Consider the following 18,937-nt stretch of genomic DNA (forward strand, 5'->3'; position numbering starts at 1 on the left):
ATATTGGTTTTTCTTTCTTTCTTTCTTTTTTTAAATTATACCCATCCTGCCCTAGCCAGTTTGGCACAGTGGATAGAGCATCTACCTGTAGACTGAAGGATCCCAGGTTTGATTCCAGTCAAGGGCACATGCCCAAGTTGTGGGCTCAATCCCCGGTGGGGGGCGTGCAGGAGGCAGCTGATCCATGATTCTCATCATTGATATTTCAATCTCTCTCTCCCTCTCCCTTCCTCTCTCTGAAATCAATAAAAATATATTTAGAAAAAAGTACACCCATCCTAGTGGATGTAAAGTGGTGGATGATCTTGTGTGTGTGTGCATGTTTTCATTCAATAAACATTTTAAAAAATAAGTTATTAATTTGAGAGAGACAGAAACATCGATTTGTTGTTCCACCTATTTATGCATTCATTGATTGATTCTTGTATCTGTGCCCCGACCAGAGATTAAGCCCACAACCTGGGCATGTGCCCTGACCGGGAACTGAACCAGGACTTCCCGGTTCATAGGTCAATGCTCAACCACTGAGCCACACCGGCCGGGCTGGAAAACTGTTTGGCATGACTTTCTAAAGCAGGACGCTTACCTAGACTCAGACCCTGAGGCATGCACCTCGTAGGGCACAGAGACTCCAGCAGGAACGAATCACTGCAGCTTTGCCCACAGACTCCAGCCTGGGCACAGCCCGGACACGACAGCACCTGTCGGATGGGAAGAGCCAGTGCAGGGCCCGCGCCTCCCTCTGTGGCCAGAAAGTCTTGGTAGGTCGTAGCTGACAGCGGAGAGTGGAGCACAAACTCCAGTGACCAACACAAGGAACATATGTTTTGCACAAACAGTTTGAAAAAGTCACAAGTGGACAGCTTCAGCCCTCAAGAAGCAACATCCAGCAGTCCTGGGGGTGGGAGAATTCCATTTCCAGAGTTGCCATAGCACATTACTCAGAATATCCCGGCCACAATAAGACATGGCAAAGCACATGAGTAAACGGGAGAGGTGACCACTCGCAGGAAGAGACCTTCACAGAAACTCGCTGGCGAGCTTTGGAGCCGAGAAGTACAATAACAAACGAAGATGCACTATCACCAGAGCCACAAAAGTCCACTGCTCCTCATATATCAGCAGTGAGCAACTGAAATTAAAAACATTGTCCTTTATTCGTCCCGAGAAAAAGGAGGGGGAAAGAGAATTATTTAAGTATAAATCTAACAAAATATGTACAAGATCTATGTGAGAAAAACATTAACACTGATGAAAGAAATTTTAAAAGTTCTACATAAATGGAGATCCATCCCAGGTACATGGGTAGGTAGACACAATGCTGTTGAGATGTCAGTTCTGCCTGGCCGGTGAGGCTTAGCTGGTTGAGTGTCGTCCCATGCACCTAAAGGTTGCGGATTCGATTCCCAGTCAGGGGCACATGCCCTGGTTGCGGGCTTGATCCCCAGTAGGGGGCATGCAGGAGGCAGCCGATCAATGCTTCTCTCTCATCATGGATGTTTCTATCTCTCTCTCCCTCTCCCTTCCTCTCTGAAATCAATAAAATATATTTTTTAAAAAGTTTCCCAAAGTACAAAAGTCTATTCCCAGACACAGGAAGAAAATATTCTTTTTTATTCTCAACATAGAAATCTTGCCCATCCTCTGCCCACCACCACCCCTCGTCCCCCCACTGCTTGGCCAGGCCATGCCTAGCAGGACGCCAGGCAGGCAGAAGCTTGGGCAGGCGAAGCTGCCTGCGCAGCCTCGAGCACTTGTCCACAGTCAGCAAATGGCCCTGGTCTGGAGGCTCAGAAGCAGCCCAGCATCTGGTCGTGGCCATACATGGGGGCCTGCAACACGGAGCAAGCCCCTGGCAGGAACGGTGAGCTGACCACAGCTCCCCCGGCCCCTAGGCCCAGAATGGGGGGTGGGGCCGGCTACACACTGGGAAAGCACATCCCCTGGGCCTCACCCCAGCCCCAGCCCCAGCTTCTTGTCGCCATTGCCCGGAGGCTGGTCCTGGGAGAGGGCCATGCCTACCCCCCGGCTGAGCCAGTCCTCAGCTGTAAGTTGGAGGCGACAGACAATCTGGCCGTCGGTCGGCCCCACTGTTCTCGCTACCACAGGAAGGTGTCCAGCTTGGCCTGGGAGGGAGGGAGCGCTGTCCTGGCCCCCACCTTCTGCTTAGCCTTGGCCCTGGGCTTGGGCTTCACCGGCAGGGGGCGGATCAGAGTTGTGTCGGTCTGAAGGAGATGTCAAGGCAAAGGCTGAAGGGGGACTGGAATGCAGGCAGGAGAGGCTGAGACTTGGGGTGGGCCACCCGTTACACTCAGCGAGGTGTGGCTCTGCACCCCAGGCAGCAGCCCCTGGCAGGCTGGGATTGGGGGACCCGGGAGGGAGGGTGTGGGCTCTGGAGCTCAGCTCAGCCAAGGCCACAGAAAAGGATACAGGCTGGATGAACTTGGTCCGGCCTCCGAGGCCATCGAAGCCGGTTCTGACCTGAAGGAAAAGGGAGAGCTGAGCGGCAGGCTGTGGGCTGCGGGCTGGCCTGGCCCCCGTGGGAGGCACTCACTGCGTCCGTGCTGCGGCGGGGCTCCACCCTGGCTCTCTTGGGTTGCTTCTGGCCCAGGACGGCGTTCCGGATGAAGAGCGGGAAGGCGCCGGCCAGCTCCTCGTCTGGCTCGCCCACACAGTGCTGGCCGCCCAGCGAGAGCCGGGGCTCCTGCCGGAGACCCAGGGCCAGGCTGGAGCGGGTGGCAGCACAGGCGGGGGGGCGGGGATGGAGGACTAGGACCCCCCGTGCCTCTCCAGGGAGCAGAAAGGACAATGGGCAGGTTTCAGGGGGCCCCGCAGGGCCCCAGTCCTGGCCGGGACTGAGGGACTCGGCTGCATGGGGACCGACAGCTTCTGGAGCCTTACCTGCGTGGGGCCTTTGGGCAGCTTCCTGGGACCGTCCTGAGTGGGAGCGCTGTGGGACACGAAGGCAAGAGGCAGGTGAGCAGACAGACAGGTGGTCGGCTCAGGACACGCCCCTGCAGAGCCACCGTGTGGCGTGGCGTGGCGTGCTGGGTGCTGGACAAGCCCCTCAGTGGTCCCTATGCCACGGGCAGCCCTGTGACCAGCTGGACAATCACAGTGGCCAGAGTGGCGGAGGCAGGGAAGGTCGGACCATGTGCCCATCTGGTGGCTCCCACTCAGGGCTAAGCTAACCCCACTGCTCCCCAAGCCCCAGGCACCTCTCCATGCCCCAGGCTCAGTGTGGGCAGGAGCGCCCGGCCGATGCGCACCCACAGGAGGGGAAGCCCTGACACAGGCAGGCCCACCAGGGAGCTCAGGCCTCGCCCTGTCTGCCCGAGAGGGGCCACCGCCTCCACGAGACCCTCGGTGAGCAGACAGCCCAGAGCGGGGCGGCCCCCTCCCTGCACAGGCCAGAGCTGGGTACAATGTCTCCATCCAGGTCCTGGGGCCCCACCAGCTGCACACCCTGCCTGGTCTTCTCCCGGGCGAGGGGAGGATGTGACCGGTGGTTGAGAAGAACCAGAACCGCCCTTGGCCTCCCTGCCTGGGGCAGCAGACACTCCCATGCCTGACGGGAACAGTTCTCGTCTCCATGGTAAACTGCACGGGCCTGCGTGGCCAGGGAGACAGCCTCCCGCTGCCAGTGCCACTGCATCCCTGGTGCAGGTCCCCCATGGCCCCAGCTCTGCACAGCTTCCCACACCTGCCGCTACGGCTGCCCCCTAGGTAGGGGTGGGGGCCAGGGCTCCACGGTTTGAGATGGCCCTGCCTCAAGCATGAGTCTGAGAGGTGCCTGAAGGAAGAGGAGGTGCAGAGTTCCTGCTCAGGACCCCGGGGGCAGGCATTCCACACAGTGGGAGCACCCCCACACCATCAGCCCATCCTGTCCCCAAGGGACCTCTGCATCCTCTCCCACCCCCCACCCCCCGTCCCCTTGCTTAAAGGGCGATGGTGACGATGAACTGGACAAGCAAGACGAAGGCTGTGCAGTCAGTGCTCAGGGAGGAGGGAGGTGCTGGGACCAACGCCAGTCCAGCCCAGGGGACGGCACTGCCCCGCAGCCCCTCGGAGCTGCCAGGCCGGCCCGCGGGGACCTTAGCCCCCCTCCCGGCGGTGGGCAGGGCCAGGGACCACCACTCACTGTGCCTTCTCCGGGCAGAGCTTCTTGGCATGGCCGTGCTGAAGGCCGGGGGGCCGGGCCGGGGGGGTGTCCACGTCAAAGGTGGCATTGAGGTCAATGTCATCACTGAAGGCTGGCCGGCGAAGCTTCAGGCTCAGCATCTCTACAGGGGCCGGGCTACAGGCACAGACAGAGGGGACCCAGCTCCAGTGGCGCCCAGGACAGCGGCCCCGAGGGCTCCGGAGATGGTTCCGCTCCAGGGGCCTGAAGCCCACCCCGCTCAGCGCCACCTGCAAGGAAGCCTCATCGCCACAGGGAAACCCACTCGGCTCAGTCCTCCAGCCACGGGCCAGCGACAGGCTGGGCGACAGGAAGGAAGCAAGCGAAACCCACGCAACCCAAGCGCACGAGGGCGGCTGCCGTTTGACCCAGCGGCCTCGCTTCTCAGAACGCAGCGCGAGGAGCAACGCGGCCAGATCGCTGCCCCTCCGCGCGGCTGCGGCGGACGGCACCTGAGAAACCGCGAGGATGACTCCCTCGGGGGCTGGCACGCTCCTAGCTTGAATATGACAGACATTAAGGGAGGGATTCCAGACAGTTAACTTAATAACATGGGACAATGTGCATATGTTACATTTCAAAAGCAACACAAAACCAGACAAATCAGACTTCACGAGAATTTAAAAAATTGTGCATCAAAACATATTATCACAGAGTGAAAGGGCGATGCAGGGAGTGAGAGAAAACATTTGCAGATCACATCTCTGATAAGGGATTAAACTCTATGGAGAACTAGAGCTCAACAAGGAGAAAACAAACAATCTGATTCAAAAATGGGCAAAGGTCTGGAACAGATATTTCTCCTAAAAAAATTTACAAATGGCCAATAAGCCCATGAAAAGATGCTCAACACCACGCATCATTAGGGAAGACAAATCAAAACCACCATGAGATGCCGCCTCCCACCCCTCAGGGTGCTACATCCAAACAAACCAAACCAGAACAACCAAAGGAACGAGTGGCGGTAAGGACGTGGGAAGATGGACCGTGTGTGCACTGCTGGTGGCGTGTAAGTGCCACAACCTCTGTGGGAAAAGAAAGGCAGTCCCACAGAAACTAAAACTAGAATTCCACGGGCCCCAGCCGAAGAAGCGATCCGAAGAGCGGGGGGCGATCCTGGGAAGCGATCCAAAGAGCGGGGAGCAGGAGCTGGGAGAGGAATTGTACAGCCACGTTCGCAGCAGTGCCCTTCGCAACGGCCAGAAATGGAGGCAGCCAGGTGCCCGCCCACCGACGAACAGAAAGCACCATGTGGCGGACACACAAGAGGAACGGCAGTGCCGCAACATGGCGGGCCCTGAGGACATGGTGTTACTGGACTAAGCCCGTCACGGACAAACACGGCGGGAGTCACTGAGCGGAGGTGTCAGAAGTCTCCATTAGAGACGGAAAGGGGGGTGCTGCTGCCGTGGCCGGGAGAGGAGGAACTGGGGGGTTAATGTTCAATGGGCACCGTACGGCATACCTGTTTTACACTGATTTTGGAAAACAACTACATGTACAGTGTGTACACGTGACTTGGGTCTCCCACCCCAGGCCACACAGACTGCGGGGCAGGACCCCGCCGGGCAGCCGTGACAACCTCTGCGATAAGCCCATGTTTTCCAAATCCTCAACGACCGTGTCCACTTTCGGATGGGGAGGTGTTCCATTAGCAGAGGGCAGCCAAGGGGATCTTCCTGCCCCCGGGCCTGGGGGGCTCCCAGCTCCTGGGGTGGAGGAGGACTCTGGGGAGTGGCAGGAACCACCCAGGGTACCCGAAGCCCTCCTCCCTCTGCTCAGGGGCAGGGCTGTGATGTGAGGGTGAGACTCGGGCCAGGAGCCCAGGGGGTGCGGGGCAGAGGAAAGGAACTGTGCAGGGATGGGGGGGGGGGGGCGGCGCTGGACAAGCGCTTCCTCCCCCCGGCCAGGCCGCGGAAGCTCCCCCTTCCTTGCCTGCAAGTGCAATCGAGGCTGGGTGAACCCACCTAAGCCAACTCCTCTCTGGGAACCACAGCGCAAGGCACAGCCAGAGCCACTCGTGCCACCTTTTCACAGTGTCTGCTGTCCTGCCGCTCTTTACCCACCGGCGAGTCCAAGTCAGAAGAGGGGCACCCACGAGGCAGAGGCAGGCAGGGTCCAGCTGGGGCGGCCTTTGCTCTCCTGGGGTCTCCCGGCAGGGCTTCCTGCTGCCATCCCCAGACCCTGCCCAGTGGTGCCCAGGCCGCGTGCCCAGCTTTGGCTCAAGTTAAGACAGTCTTCTTCCCTTGCACCTCCTGGCCCCGCAGAGGGAACTCAAGATGCAGAGGTGCCCAGTGCCCGGCTCACTCCCCACACTGCCCCTGGCTCAGGTGGACAGTTCTTGTGCCCTCACACCGTCCCCAGCAAACCCCTCTCTTAAGAAGCTCCAACTGCCCCCTCCTGCCGAGGCCTCTCCTTCCTTCCAGCCCTCCCGTGCTGGCGGAGGCACTGCCTGGGCCGTCCCGGGGACGCCATCGCCTGGGGAACATTTAGCCAGGCCTGCGTGCCGACGGGGCCTCGTGCCAGAGGCCTCAGGAGGTGGAGCAAGACTCTCAAAGCCCAACTTTCCAAAACGGAGCCAAGGCCCTGGGCAGTCCACCGCCTGTGCAGGGGGACGGTCAGTGTCTCCCCATGAGCTCATGGTGCCTATGGGCCTTCCCTAAGCAAAGGCCTCCCAACTCCCTTCAGCCTGGAGGGCAGGGGCCCTTGGGGCCCCTGAGAGAGGTCTGCCAATTACCCCTCTGTAGTTGGGGGTGATAGTAACCTTCGGAGGCCACCCTGAAATGACAGGAGTGAAGGATAGCCCTACTGCAACTGAATGGGCAACCATCAGTACCCACAGATCCCCCAAATTCTGGCAGCGCATGGCCAGGGACAGCAGGTCTACAGCCGGAACAGCAGAGGCGGGTGAGCTTGTTGCTGCTGGGCAGACTGGGAGGCTCTGCAGGGCCGCTGAGCCAAGGGGAGAAGAGCCGACACACAGGAAGGCACAGAAGCAGGAGGGCAAGGAATGGTCCTCAACAGTATGACTTGGCTGCAGCCTGAAGACCCACCGCAGCCCACGGCCGTCCCGCGAGGGCTGCAGGCCCAGTGCCAAGGGCCCTGCGAGGTGTTTGGTGAGGAAGGAGTGGCACGATGCCCGGGGCTGCTACTGCTGGGCTGACAGGAAGAGGGAGAGGGCGGGCCCCACGCCACACGGAGGTGGTGGCTGGGGAAGGGGCGGGAGGCTCCAGCACCTGGCTGGACGTGGGGAGAGGGAGCATGAGGATCTTCCCCAGGACACGCAAAGTGGCTCAGGGAAAAGACGGGGCCACTAGCTTGTGTGTGCTGTCTGGGCCCTCAGCTGGGCAACGAGGGGGAGACAGCCCGAGGATGCCCGCCCCAGCGGGCTTGTGTGACACTCAGGAGGAACAGTGGCCACGCCTGACAGGGACACGCATCCCTGGCCTCTTGGCTCCCTCTGCTGGCAGCGTCCATGCACACACTCCAGGGACCAGAGGGAGTTCTTTGAGTGAATGTTCCCCTGTTTGCTCCAGACTCGGGAGGCGGGAGGGGGGGGGCGGAGACCCCCAGTGCCCCTGCCCTTCCCTTCCATCCGAGGTCCCGTCTGGGCTGCCCGGACTTCTGCTTGTCCGAGCCCAGAACCTGCCTCAGAGCTGCTTTGCAGCGAAACCTTGGCCGTCTCCCAGGCAGGAGGCACAGCCTTCACCCCCACACGGAGAGCCACTGCCAGAGCCAGGACCGAGGCCCTGACCAGGGAGCTCTTCCAGCGCGGCCTGCACCCCGAGCTCACACACCTCTCCAACACCAGGCGGTTCACCGTCTCGCTGTCCCCCGGCGGCAGGCTCAGGGTCTCCTGCAGCATCTTCAGCTTCTTCCTCAGGCTCTTGGGGAGGAAGAGGACGTGTGAATGAAGGCTGAGGCCTCAAGCCCAGACAGACGCCAAGGACGAGAGTGACAGCGAAATCAGGCCCTGGAGCAGCACAGGGCCTGAGCCCCATCCCCAGGCCCCAGAGGCCAGGACCCCCCGCCAGACGCCTCCCTGGCAAAGCTCCTTCTCTGGTGACCTTGGGCTGTAGGTGCAAAGGAGACTTTGAGGGAAGACCCCTGTGCCATCCGCCAGGCTCCAGACCAGGGTCAAGGTGTCCATCCTGACCCACCCGGATGCAGGAGGGCGAGGGAGCCCAGAACCAGCTCCACCAACTGCGTAGGCTCCCGGGCAGAGCCAGCCCAGCTCTGCTCTTGGAGGGCACACAGACCACCCTCACTCCCGCTCCGCCAGGGGCGCCCCTCACCGCGATTTCCTTGTCGGCGCCCTGCAGATCCTTCTGGGCCGACCTCAGGTCCAGCTTGGCCTGGTGCAGCTCAGAGGAGACCACCTGCAACTGCCGGCAAGTGGAGGGGGGTGAGCCAAGGGCGGCCACGTGCTCTGCCTCACCTGCGGCGGCCCAGGCTGCTCAGGGTAGACCGGGGCCCAGGAGTGTGGGGGCCCCCGGGGAGACCCTAGCTCTATGGGCTGGGCCGTGGTCCAGCGAGGCCCTTCTGGGCTGCCCCTACGTCCTGCGGCCGTGGATGCACCAGGCTCAGGAGTCAAGTGGCTGTGCTGACCGCATCGGGTTCCAAGAGCCTCTGCTCCGGGCCTGGTGCGGACCTCCGAAGGCGGCACATTTGGGACCTGTGCCCTCCCACCAGCTGAGGGCAGGAGCCGGGAGGAGCAGGGGGGCACAAGGCTGCACGCCAGCAGAGCACCTGCGTGACCCGCCACCCTAAATGGACAAGCCACACAGCCTGAGCCAACCCCCGTGAGGACCAGTGACTGGTCTCTGAGTCAGGCGACAGCCCTGGGTCAGCCGCACCCGCAGGCCCCGGGCCTGAGCGTGAAAGCAAGCCGGCCCCTCTCCCTCCCCCTCCGCTCCCCACAGGTACCTTGCTTTTGGAGGAAATCAAGTCCTTCTTGAGCTTGTCGGCCAGCTCCCCAGATGCCTTCCGAGCCTCTTTCAGATTCTCATACTCCCTGCACGGGGGCCAGGGAAAGCGACGTCAGAACAGGGCACCGGCTGGTCGGACTGAGCACCAACCAAACACAAAGCCCAGCCCAACCCGCACTCCTACTCTGACACCTGAGCTCAGGGGTGGCGCTGGGGAGGGTCCTACCCGCCAATGCCAGGACAGCGGCCAGCCTGCTCCCTCCGGCCCTCACTCAGGAGGCCCCTGCACCAACTGGCCCCCACAGGAGGCCTCTGGGGTCCTCTGTGCCTGTCAGCCACGCAGCCCTTCCCCACCTCCTCCCCACAGCGCTGGCGGATCTGAGCAGTTTCTGCTGTGAGCCAGGCAGGGCAGTAACAGTGCTGCTGGGACCCAGGCAGCAGAGACCACGAAGGGGCTCCACTCAGTGGCGGGCCAACCTCCTTGGAAATAACGCCTATCACCACTCACTCCTCTCAACAGCCCGAGGCCGGTTTTTACTGTCTCCATCAGTGAGCGGAGGGTCAGAGGCTAAGAAACTGGCCTGGCCTCATGGTGAGGTGGGCTCGGAGCAAACGGAGGCGGCAGGCACCCCCGAGCTGGCCCTAACTCCACCTGCTCTGCCTGGTAAGGGAGGGGCAGCAGATGGGCAGGCATGGCTGGGTGCCATGGCTAGCGCCTGGGCTGGCAGAGGGACAGAGTACACACTTCTTGAGGGACACGCAGTACACGGCCAGCTGCTCCACCGCTGCCTGGCCCATGCCCATGTCGCGGATCATCTCCTCCACCTCAGGCCGCTGGCTCTTGAGTAGGAGCTCAATCCTGAAAAACACCGGCCCACGGCACTGAAAATTTGGAGACAGCTCTGCCTCCCTTTGCTGCTGTTGCTATGGTGACAGCCTGGGCTGCTAGGATGCTTTAGCAGCGGGTCTGCCCAGAGAAAGGCCCACAGCGGAGCTGAGCACAGCCTCGGGGGTGCTGCTGGGGAGGAAGGGGTGCTGCCAGAGGTGCTCCAGGCCCGGGATCCCCAGAGAGGCTCGTAGAGCACAGGCCTGCCAGGCCATCTGGCCACAGGCCACAGGCCAGGGAGGAATGTGGAAGGGCCCCCGGGGGAAGTGGGGGAGCCCAGAGAGGCTGAGCAGAGACCTGTGCCCACACCCAGCTGGCCTCCCCTCCCGCCCCCCCGCCTCTGGAGGTTAGAGCCACAGCGGTGACCCGACCCCTACGCAGTCCTGTGAGCTGTGCCCCCCGGGGCCTGGGCAAGGAGGGCAGCCGCGCACCGCTCCATGGTCTGCATCTTGCTCCTGAGCCGGCGGGCCTCCTCCCGGGCTTGTTTGGTCTCGTCCTGCTGCTGCTCCAGGAACTTCATCTGCTTCTGAGGAGCAAACACACCCCAACATACCTGTCGCCTGGAGCATCCAGGGACCACGGCTAAAGGCACTGGGGAAACGCTACCCCGGAACTGCCGGCTTTTGAAAATGCTGAAAACCATGTGTCCCCTACACCCCTACACTCGAGCTTGTGCTTTTCTGCTGAGAGGCCCTCGCCAGCCGCTCCTCCCCTCCCCGCGCTTCCTCCGGAGCTATGTCTCACAGAGGTGCAGCCCCGGCAGCACCCACAGGCCCCTCGTGGCTGCCAAACGCCTGTGCTGGGCGTTATGGTGCATACTGTACAGCCCGGGCCTCGCTGTCCACCATCTAGACCCATGGACAGCGGCCAGGACAGCAGCGCTGAGCCAGGGGCGGCCGGCCAGCTGCCCTCAGCCCGAGACCCTCCACCTCTGGGAACGCCTGCTCTGCAGCCAGGAGCTGCTCTGCTGCTTCCCTCCCCCTGGCCAGGCCACGTGACCCAGACCAGCCACCAGCAGGAACAGAGACACTGAATACCCGGGGGCTCGGTCTGTTCACAAGGACGCCTCCTTCCCCCTCCAATGGCACCCGCAAGGACTGCTCCTCGCTGCAAGGCCAGCATGTCAACAGAGGGTTCAGATCAATCGCCTCCTGCCCCTGGGAGAGCAAGAGCTCACCGACCGGCTGATACAAAATTCACCGGGTCTGGAGCGCTGGCCCTGCAGGCTCTGATCCGCGCCGGCGCAGCACAGCCAGCTTCAAAGGCCTCGCGCCTCGCTGGGCGCCGTTTGATCTGGCTCCGGAGAGCAGCCGCCGAGGGCTAGAGTGCGCATGGACGGTTCAGGCGGCTCGTCAGTGAGTACACGCCGCTCTGGGAACATGGCCCCGCCTCACCAAGGTCCTGGCTAAGCAGCCCCTCCGTGAAGTGCTGGGAAGGCCTCAGCTCCTCAGACTCCCGAGTACAACACTCATAAGTGTGGCCAATACGGCCCTTTCTTGCGGGCCGGTGGTACAGTATGGAGGCCTGGGGAAGAGGGGGTTCGCCTCCATCTTACACCTGCACACACCAAGCTGCTGACCAAGGCAGAACCGGAAGTCAAGCCTCGAGTGGTGAGCCCGGGGCTGGGGCTCCATCCCCCCTCGGTGCCCACGGGACCCGGGCCCACCTTGAGGGTGGAGCACAGCATGTCGGCCTCGTCCAGGGCCCGCTGCAGAGACTCCACGGTGGCGTTGCGCTCCTCCAGCGTGTCCCGCAGGGTGTCGATGATGCCCTGGCTGTCCCGCTTCTCCCTCTCTGGAGCAGGGGAGGAGGACGGGGGGCGGGGGGCGGGGGAGAGAGGCCCGTCCACCTATCAGCGTGAGAACCTGGGCTTCTGGGCACCAGCACCCCACCCAGAGACAGGTGAGGAACAGTCCCAGGCCAGAGGCTGGTGGCCGCTGTAGGGAAGCCGGCTGGAGTCCTCAAGCAGAGACCTCACCGCCCCACGCCCACGCGGCGCCCAGTCAGTTCATCGTCCCAGAAGCCATGCGGGCTCCTGCCAGGCTCCGGGCTGAAGCCTCCCCCTCAGCTACTCCGGTGCATCAGGGGGCCCCTCCCAGCTGAGGCTACTGGTCCCGGGGGCAGTTTCAGTCCCCTCCCTCTCCTCTCCTTTCTGCCAGTCACAGAGCTGGCCAGACGCATGGACACACAAGCGGGGAGAGCCCCTGGCCTCTCCCACCAGCAACCAAGTCAGAGGCTTCCCACAGCCCCGTGCCACTGGCTGACTCACCTTTCTGGGAAAGCTGGGCCCTGACGTTATCCAGTTCATTCTGCAAGGCAACAGGCACAATGAGCAGCAGCCTGCCTCACAGCTGCCTCCCATCAGCCGTGGGAGCCCCGGGGGGGGGGGGGCGGGGATCGTGGAGCCTGTCGGCCTAGAGAGGCACGGACTCTGTACCGAGGCCAGGCCCAGCAACAATGGCGAGAAGCCTGCTCTGGCTCCCTGCCTTCTTAGCAGCAGCTAAGAGGGGGAAATGATATCAGGTACAAGACCCCAGCACAGGGGAGGAGGAGGAGAGGGGAAGGGAAGGGAAGCAGGGGCTGTGTGGGCAGCCCTGCAGCACAGGCTCCATTGCTTCCTTGGCCCGTGCTGGCCCTGACCCTCTCCGGGCCTCAGCTGCACTCAGTGGGGACACAAGTGGGCGTGGCCAAGGACCTGGGCCACCACTCCTCCCTCCGCCCTGGGGTCCCGCCTGCTTCACAGTCCACCTCTCTCCCCCGCTCTCAGCCGGCTCTGTGCAGCACCATCTTCCAGCCCCAGGATTAATGTGAGCCCCTGGATGAAACCCCACACATGCGAGGTTCTAACGAGCCTGTCCGAGCCGCTCGGAGCCTGTGTATACATTCCAGAGCCCCTGCTGCAGATCCACTGAGAGGCCGGGGCAGCGCTGCGCCCAGCTCCCATTCAGGAGGCCAGAGCATTCAACAAACACCCTTGTGGGCAAGAGAGGTGCCTACTCCATAAGCAGGAAAACCAAAAGGCGTGGCCAAGGGTCCATGGTGGCAGCTGGATGGAATCCAGGCAAATCCTCCTCCAGATCAACACAAGACTCAGAATCTCACACGTGACCAATATAAGGCCCAGCCCCAGGAGGCGGATAAGCCCCAGGTGGGCTGGACTGGGCTGGCCAGTGTGGGCTGAGCACCTGGAGGTGCAAGTGGTGGGTTGAGGAGGATGTGCCTGGGCTGCCTGAGAAGAAAAACCACCTCTAGTCCCCCGGCTCCTGCCACACCCAAGCAGGATGCCTTCCGAGCCCTTGTTCCCAGCCACTCAAGATGCTGCCTCCTTGTCTCCCAGCTCTGGCTTTGAAAGCCAGAAAGACACGAAGCTGCCTTTGTTGCCTGCATCACGGGGAGAACACAGCTTAAAACTGGGAGCAGTTACCATGACGATGAACATGCTGGCTTTCAGCACAAAAGCTCCACGTTCTTGAATCAGTGAGTTCCAAGGACATCATGGTACCCTGGAGCCAAGGCCAAACGCGCCCTGATCTGACAGATGCCCAGAAAATTAACCCTCAGAGTCCACGCTCATTGCGAACTCTAATCCCACTTCCTCAAGAGGCTTCTTGTGCACAAAACTGAATCTTAGACCTGGGGAAGCGGTAGGAGTGCAGAGGGAACCCACCCACCCGCTCCTGCAGTGTGGGTGCAAACCTGGATTCCAGGGCTCTGCCCTCTATTCCTGCCTGGGGAAGACACGGGCACCCGGAATATGCTGAGCTCCCCGGCAGTTCTGAGACACAGCCAGGTTTGTGAACAAAGGGCCCACACATCTCCCTGGCTGCGAGTTAGAAGTTTCTCTTCTGCTCCTGACTGTCCAAGCAGCAAAGTGGCCTGGGAGGATGGCTGCAGATCCTTTGCAAGGCGAGGGGACCTTGGGAGGGGCACTCTGACCCTGGGTCGGAAATGCTCTGAAACCCCAAAGGGAGAGCTCCACAGTGTGTTTCTCCAGCGACTCAGCTTCACCTGTCCTCTGCCTCCCCTCCAGAGCCCCCCCACGCTCTAAGTACTCGCCCTGGGTGGGAGCAGAAAGAACTCGCAGAGAGCGTGGGGCTCAGTAGGAAGAGAGAAATTCCGGGCACCTTTAAGAATTCTGCATCTAAGACACCCTCCTCCTCCTGGGCAAGGTCAAAGAAGAGCTTATTGATGATGGATCTTCGGCCAACCTGGATGGGAGAACAAGGAAGAACGTGACTGCACAGCTGGGTCCTGGGCCAGGCCTGCTCTCGGGCCCAACGTTTCACCCCGCATCCCGTGGAGTCAGAAGGCCTCTGCAACCCTGCAGTGCCCCGAGCCGGTGCCACGAGCTGGGTGGTTCCTGGGGTCATGTCTCTGGGACCCATATTGTAACCACTCAAAAGACACCCCAACTCCAGGTACTGGGCATTGAGAAAATCGGGAAAGGCAGAGAAGGGGCCCAAATCTACCCAGGTGAAGACTGATCCAGGCAGTGAGTGCGTCTGCCAGCTACCCGTGGGCATAAGCAGGCCTCCCGAGCCACAAACCATGAGGCTCCAAAAGGGCCAACGATACCAGCCTCAGAGACCGTCCCTCGTTCCTGCTTCCTGGCGAGGAGAAGAGGCCTCAAGCTGAGGGACTCCCCCCTCCCCGCTCACCTGGATTCGGCACTGCGGGCAGGTCCGACTTGGTGCTGTATCGAACCACTGGATCAGGCTGGAACGAGAAGCAGAAAGACAGACCGGCGAGCCATGGCTTGGCTGGAGACACACAGGCCAGGTAGCCACCCTGTCCACAAAAGGGTCTGCCTGCTCCCCCTCGACCCGGGAGAGAACTGCCTGGCCAGGTGGCTCAGATGGTGGCAGCACACACCAAAAAGGGCTACGGGGCAGCGCACTCGGAGGTCCCGGATCTGTCTCTTGCTTCAACCATGTTTGGACGGAACAGACCCAGGGACGCCCGTTCTCCCAGCCTCCGGCCCCTCTCCTGCGTCTCATCCAGTCACCACCTTCAGAACCACCTCCAAGACCGGCCAACACACCGGGTTTTTATCTACCTTAACTCCTCATTGCTGAACAACCATGAGCTCCCAAATCCACCAGAATTATTCCACCAGGTGGAGGCTGCGGTCAACCGCCTGGCCAGCCTGCCTCTGCGGGCCTCCCACACCTACCTCTCTCTGGGCTACTATTTCGACCGCGACGACGTGGCTCTGGAGGGTGTGGGCCACTTCTTCCGCGAGTTGGCAGAGAAGAAGCACAAGGGCGCGGAGCATTTCTTAAAGTTGCAAAACAAGCGAGGCGGCCGCATTCTCTTCCAGGACGTGCAGAAACCTTCCCAGGATGACTGGGCCAAAACTCAGGATGCCATGGAGGCCGCCCTGGCCTTGGAGAAGAGCCTGAACCAGGCCCTTTTGGACCTGCATGCCCTGGCTTCTACCCTTGCAGACCCTCACGTCTGCGACTTCCTGGAGAACCACTTCCTGGATGAGGAGGTGAAGCTGATCAAGAAGAGGGGTGACCCCTGACTAACATCCGCAGGCTGGCCGGCCCCCAGGCTGGGCTGGGCGAGTATCTCTTCGAAAGGCTCACCCTCAAGCACGACTAGGAGCCTTTGGAGACCAGAAACCTTTAAACACCACCCCCCAAACCCCCCCGCAACCTCCCGTGTCTCTGGCTTTTGCCTGAGCCTCTTCCCGAATCTACTAGCCATTCTTTTAACCACCCTGGAGCCCTCTCCCCTGCATCGGACCAAATGAAACAATAAAGCTTTTTGCAGCAAAAAAAAAAAAAAAAAAAAGGCTACAGGTTCAATTCCCAGGCAGGGTGTGTATGGGAGGCAACTGATCAATATTTCTCTCTTGCATCCATGTCCCTCCCTCCTTCTCTCCCTCCATAGAGGCAATACATGCAGAGACGATCGCTTTAATTTCCCAAAGCTAATTAAAGAAATCATTCCACAAATGGAAGAAATGCAATGAATCCCAACCAGGATAAATAAAAAATTATAACAACAAGAGAGCTGAGGTGTCTACCTAATTGTCAGACAAAATAGACTTTAAGTAAAAAAAAAAAGGTTACAAGAGACAAAAAAGGACTTTATATATTGATAACAGGTTCAATCCAAGAAGAAATAACAATTATAAACACGTGTGCTCCTAAACACAGAGCCCAAAAATATGTGAAAGAAACTTGGACAGAATTGAAGGGAGAATTCGTTCTAGAACAAAAAATTGAAGAAGTCAGTTCCCCTCACTTTCAATAATGGACAGAACAATCAGAAAGATGATCAACGAAGAAAGGGAGAACTTGAACAATAAAATAACCAGCTCTAACAGCATAGACCCCACCTAGTAACAGCGGAATACACGTTTTTCTCAAGTGCGCACGGAACTCTCCAGGATAGACCATATGTTGGGCCACAAAACAAGTCCTAATAAGTTTTAAAATATCTAAATCACATCGCTTCTCGGCCTTTTGGCTAAGATCAAGTGTAGTATCTGTTCTTATCAGTTTAAAATATCTAAATCACAGAAAGCATTTTTTTTTTACCACGATGCAATGAAACTAAAAATCAGTAACAGAAATAGAAAATTCACAATTACGAGGAAATGAAACAACACATTCTTAAATAACCAATGGGTAAAGATGTAATTACAAGGGAAATTAGAAAATCCTTTAAAATAAATGAAAACACAACCTATCAAAACTTATGAAATACAGCAAAAGCAGTGCTAAGAGGGATCCTGATGGCTGCAAACACACATTAAAAAAAGAAGACACCCATTAGGATGGCTATTGTAAGAGCAAAACCAAACCAGAAGATAACCAGTGTCGGCAAGGACGTGGAGAAATCTGAACCCTTGTGCAGTCACTGTGGAAAACAGTAAGGCAATTTCTCAAAAAATTAAATACAGAATCACCATATAACCCAGCAGTTCCACCTCTGGGTAGACCAAAAAGAAATGAGAGCAAGGACTCGAACAGATAGTGTTTACCAACATTTATAGTAGCACAGCTCATAGCAGCCAAAACACAGAAACAAAACAAGGTCCATTAACAGATGAAGGATTAACAAAATGTGGCATTTCCATACAACTGAATATCACCCTATCCTATATAATAAAAGGCCAGGGACCATAAGTGTAACGACCGAACGACCGTCCGACCAGTCGCCATGAGGTGCACTGACCACCTCTCGGCCCCTCCCCCTCCCCGGCCCGCCCCATGAGCAGTGGCTACAGCAAGCAGCAGCGAGCTACCCGCGCATGATTTTGTGCGCTGAGCCTCTAGTTCAGTCATAAAAAGGAATGAAATCCTGATACATACTATAATATGGATGACCCTTGAAAACATGATGCTTAGTGAAAGAATCCAGACTCAGAAGAACAAATATTGGATGATTCTACTTCTATGAGGCGGGAACTAGACTAGGGAACTCCAGGAGACAGAGGTAAAATGGAGCCTTCCAGAGGGTTTGGGGAGGGGGGATGGAGCATTATTGTTTAATGGGTAGTGGATTGTTGTTTTTTGTCTGGAATGATGGGAAAGTTCTAGAAATAGGCAGTGGTGATGGTTACACAGAATTACTAATGTACTTCATGCCACTGACGTGTACACTTAAAAATAGTTAAAACGAATGGCGTCTTTCAGCTCACCAGGTAAACGCCACGGGCGAAGCTCACCCTCCCAAGTTAGAAAAATGATGGACAAAAGGTCCTGCAATTAGATGGTGGCAGACATGTCCAGGGAACACTGCCGGAATCTGATCCCTTTAGGAATCTGGTGGCAGATGGTGCATGGATAGGTCATGGCCACTGGTGGGCGACAGAACAAGATTAAAACGGAGGCAAAAGGGGCCTTGGGAAGAGTAGAAACCATGGCTTCCGCACGTCCCCTCTCCAAGGGTCTATTTTAAAGTTGGGTCAATATGCACTTTTCCATCTTGAATTTGTTGTTGTTGTTGTTAAATAAACTTTGTAACAGTCCAAAAATGGTTAAATGGTAAATTTTATGTTATATACTTTTATTACAATAAAAAAGGCATGTAGTAATTTAAAAAAAAAGGGGGGGGGGAGCAAGAAGTGGTTCCGATGGCGAATTCTGCTCTGTATATTTTACCCCAATAAATAAAGGAGCCGGGGCCCTGCACCAGCCTGCCCACAGCTGCGGGGCTCTCTCCCCACCGGCTGTCCTCCCGCTCCCTCGGGCCGCACCGCTTCGCCCTTGGATGTTAACTGCATTTTGGGGTTTTGCTGGCGCCGGCGACTACATTGGGGGGTCTGACCAGAGAGCGGCCTCTGGACAGACATCCCAAACCGTCCAGCAAACCACAACAAGCCGGGCAGCCAGAGGCCTACCGGGTTTCTACCGCCAAGAACCCGGAGGGCTCGTCAGTTTGGGGAGAGCTCACACCCGCCCGGGCTAAGAGTTTGGACGTCGCATCTCTTCGCCAGCCGAGCCCGCCATGCAAGTCCCTGCTCTCTCTTCACTGAGCGGGCTCTGTGGCCCCGGACCCCGCTCAGCTGTCACCTCCTGCGGACACTGCCCGCCCTGACCCGCCTCGGCCCAGCTCGGGGACCTCCCGTGGGGCGCCGCGAGTGCCCCCCTCACCCCCCGTCCGGGCTGCGGGGGGCTGGCAGCCGCAGGCCCGACATCCCACACTCCCGCTGGGGATGAGGACGGCAGGAAGCGTCCAGCCCCCGAACAGCAGCCACTCACCACTGCAGGTGGAAGGTGTGGCCGCAGTGGATGGCGGCCACGTCGCGCGAGTGGTCGAAGAAGTCGGAGCAGATGGTGCAGAGCGCACGGATGGGCATGGTCGCCGGACTCCAGGGGCCCGGGTAGCCAGGGAAACCGCGGCAGGCCTCGGCCGCGCCCCCGCGTCTCAACTCCCTTCAAATTTGGCTCCACGGCACGACTTCCGGGGTAAGACCGGAAGTGG

General features: G+C 59.0%; 1 protein-coding gene and 2 pseudogenes across 1 annotated transcript; 2 read left to right on the forward strand and 1 right to left on the reverse strand.

Annotated features, from left to right (window-relative positions):
* Positions 1-1,641: 1,641 nt before the first annotated feature.
* TRAIP (TRAF interacting protein) lies at positions 1,642-18,894 on the reverse strand. Its single transcript, XM_008155514.3, has 15 exons — positions 18,715-18,894; positions 14,653-14,710; positions 14,119-14,202; positions 12,264-12,303; positions 11,661-11,788; positions 10,426-10,520; positions 9,854-9,967; positions 9,107-9,194; positions 8,476-8,565; positions 7,978-8,066; positions 4,142-4,297; positions 2,902-2,950; positions 2,555-2,704; positions 2,431-2,481; positions 1,642-2,225 (listed from the first exon to the last, which is right to left on the reverse strand). Exons 1-15 carry the CDS (start codon positions 18,810-18,812, stop codon positions 2,100-2,102), a joined length of 1,416 nt encoding a protein of 471 aa, XP_008153736.2. The 5' UTR covers positions 18,813-18,894; the 3' UTR covers positions 1,642-2,099.
* Positions 15,076-15,637, forward strand: LOC114228138 (ferritin light chain-like; annotated as a pseudogene).
* On the forward strand, positions 16,455-16,565 carry LOC114228605 (U2 spliceosomal RNA; annotated as a pseudogene).
* Positions 18,895-18,937: the final 43 nt, after the last annotated feature.

This window comes from Eptesicus fuscus, chromosome 18 (genome assembly GCF_027574615.1).
Source record: "Eptesicus fuscus isolate TK198812 chromosome 18, DD_ASM_mEF_20220401, whole genome shotgun sequence".
NCBI classification, from domain to species: Eukaryota; Metazoa; Chordata; class Mammalia; order Chiroptera; family Vespertilionidae; genus Eptesicus; species Eptesicus fuscus.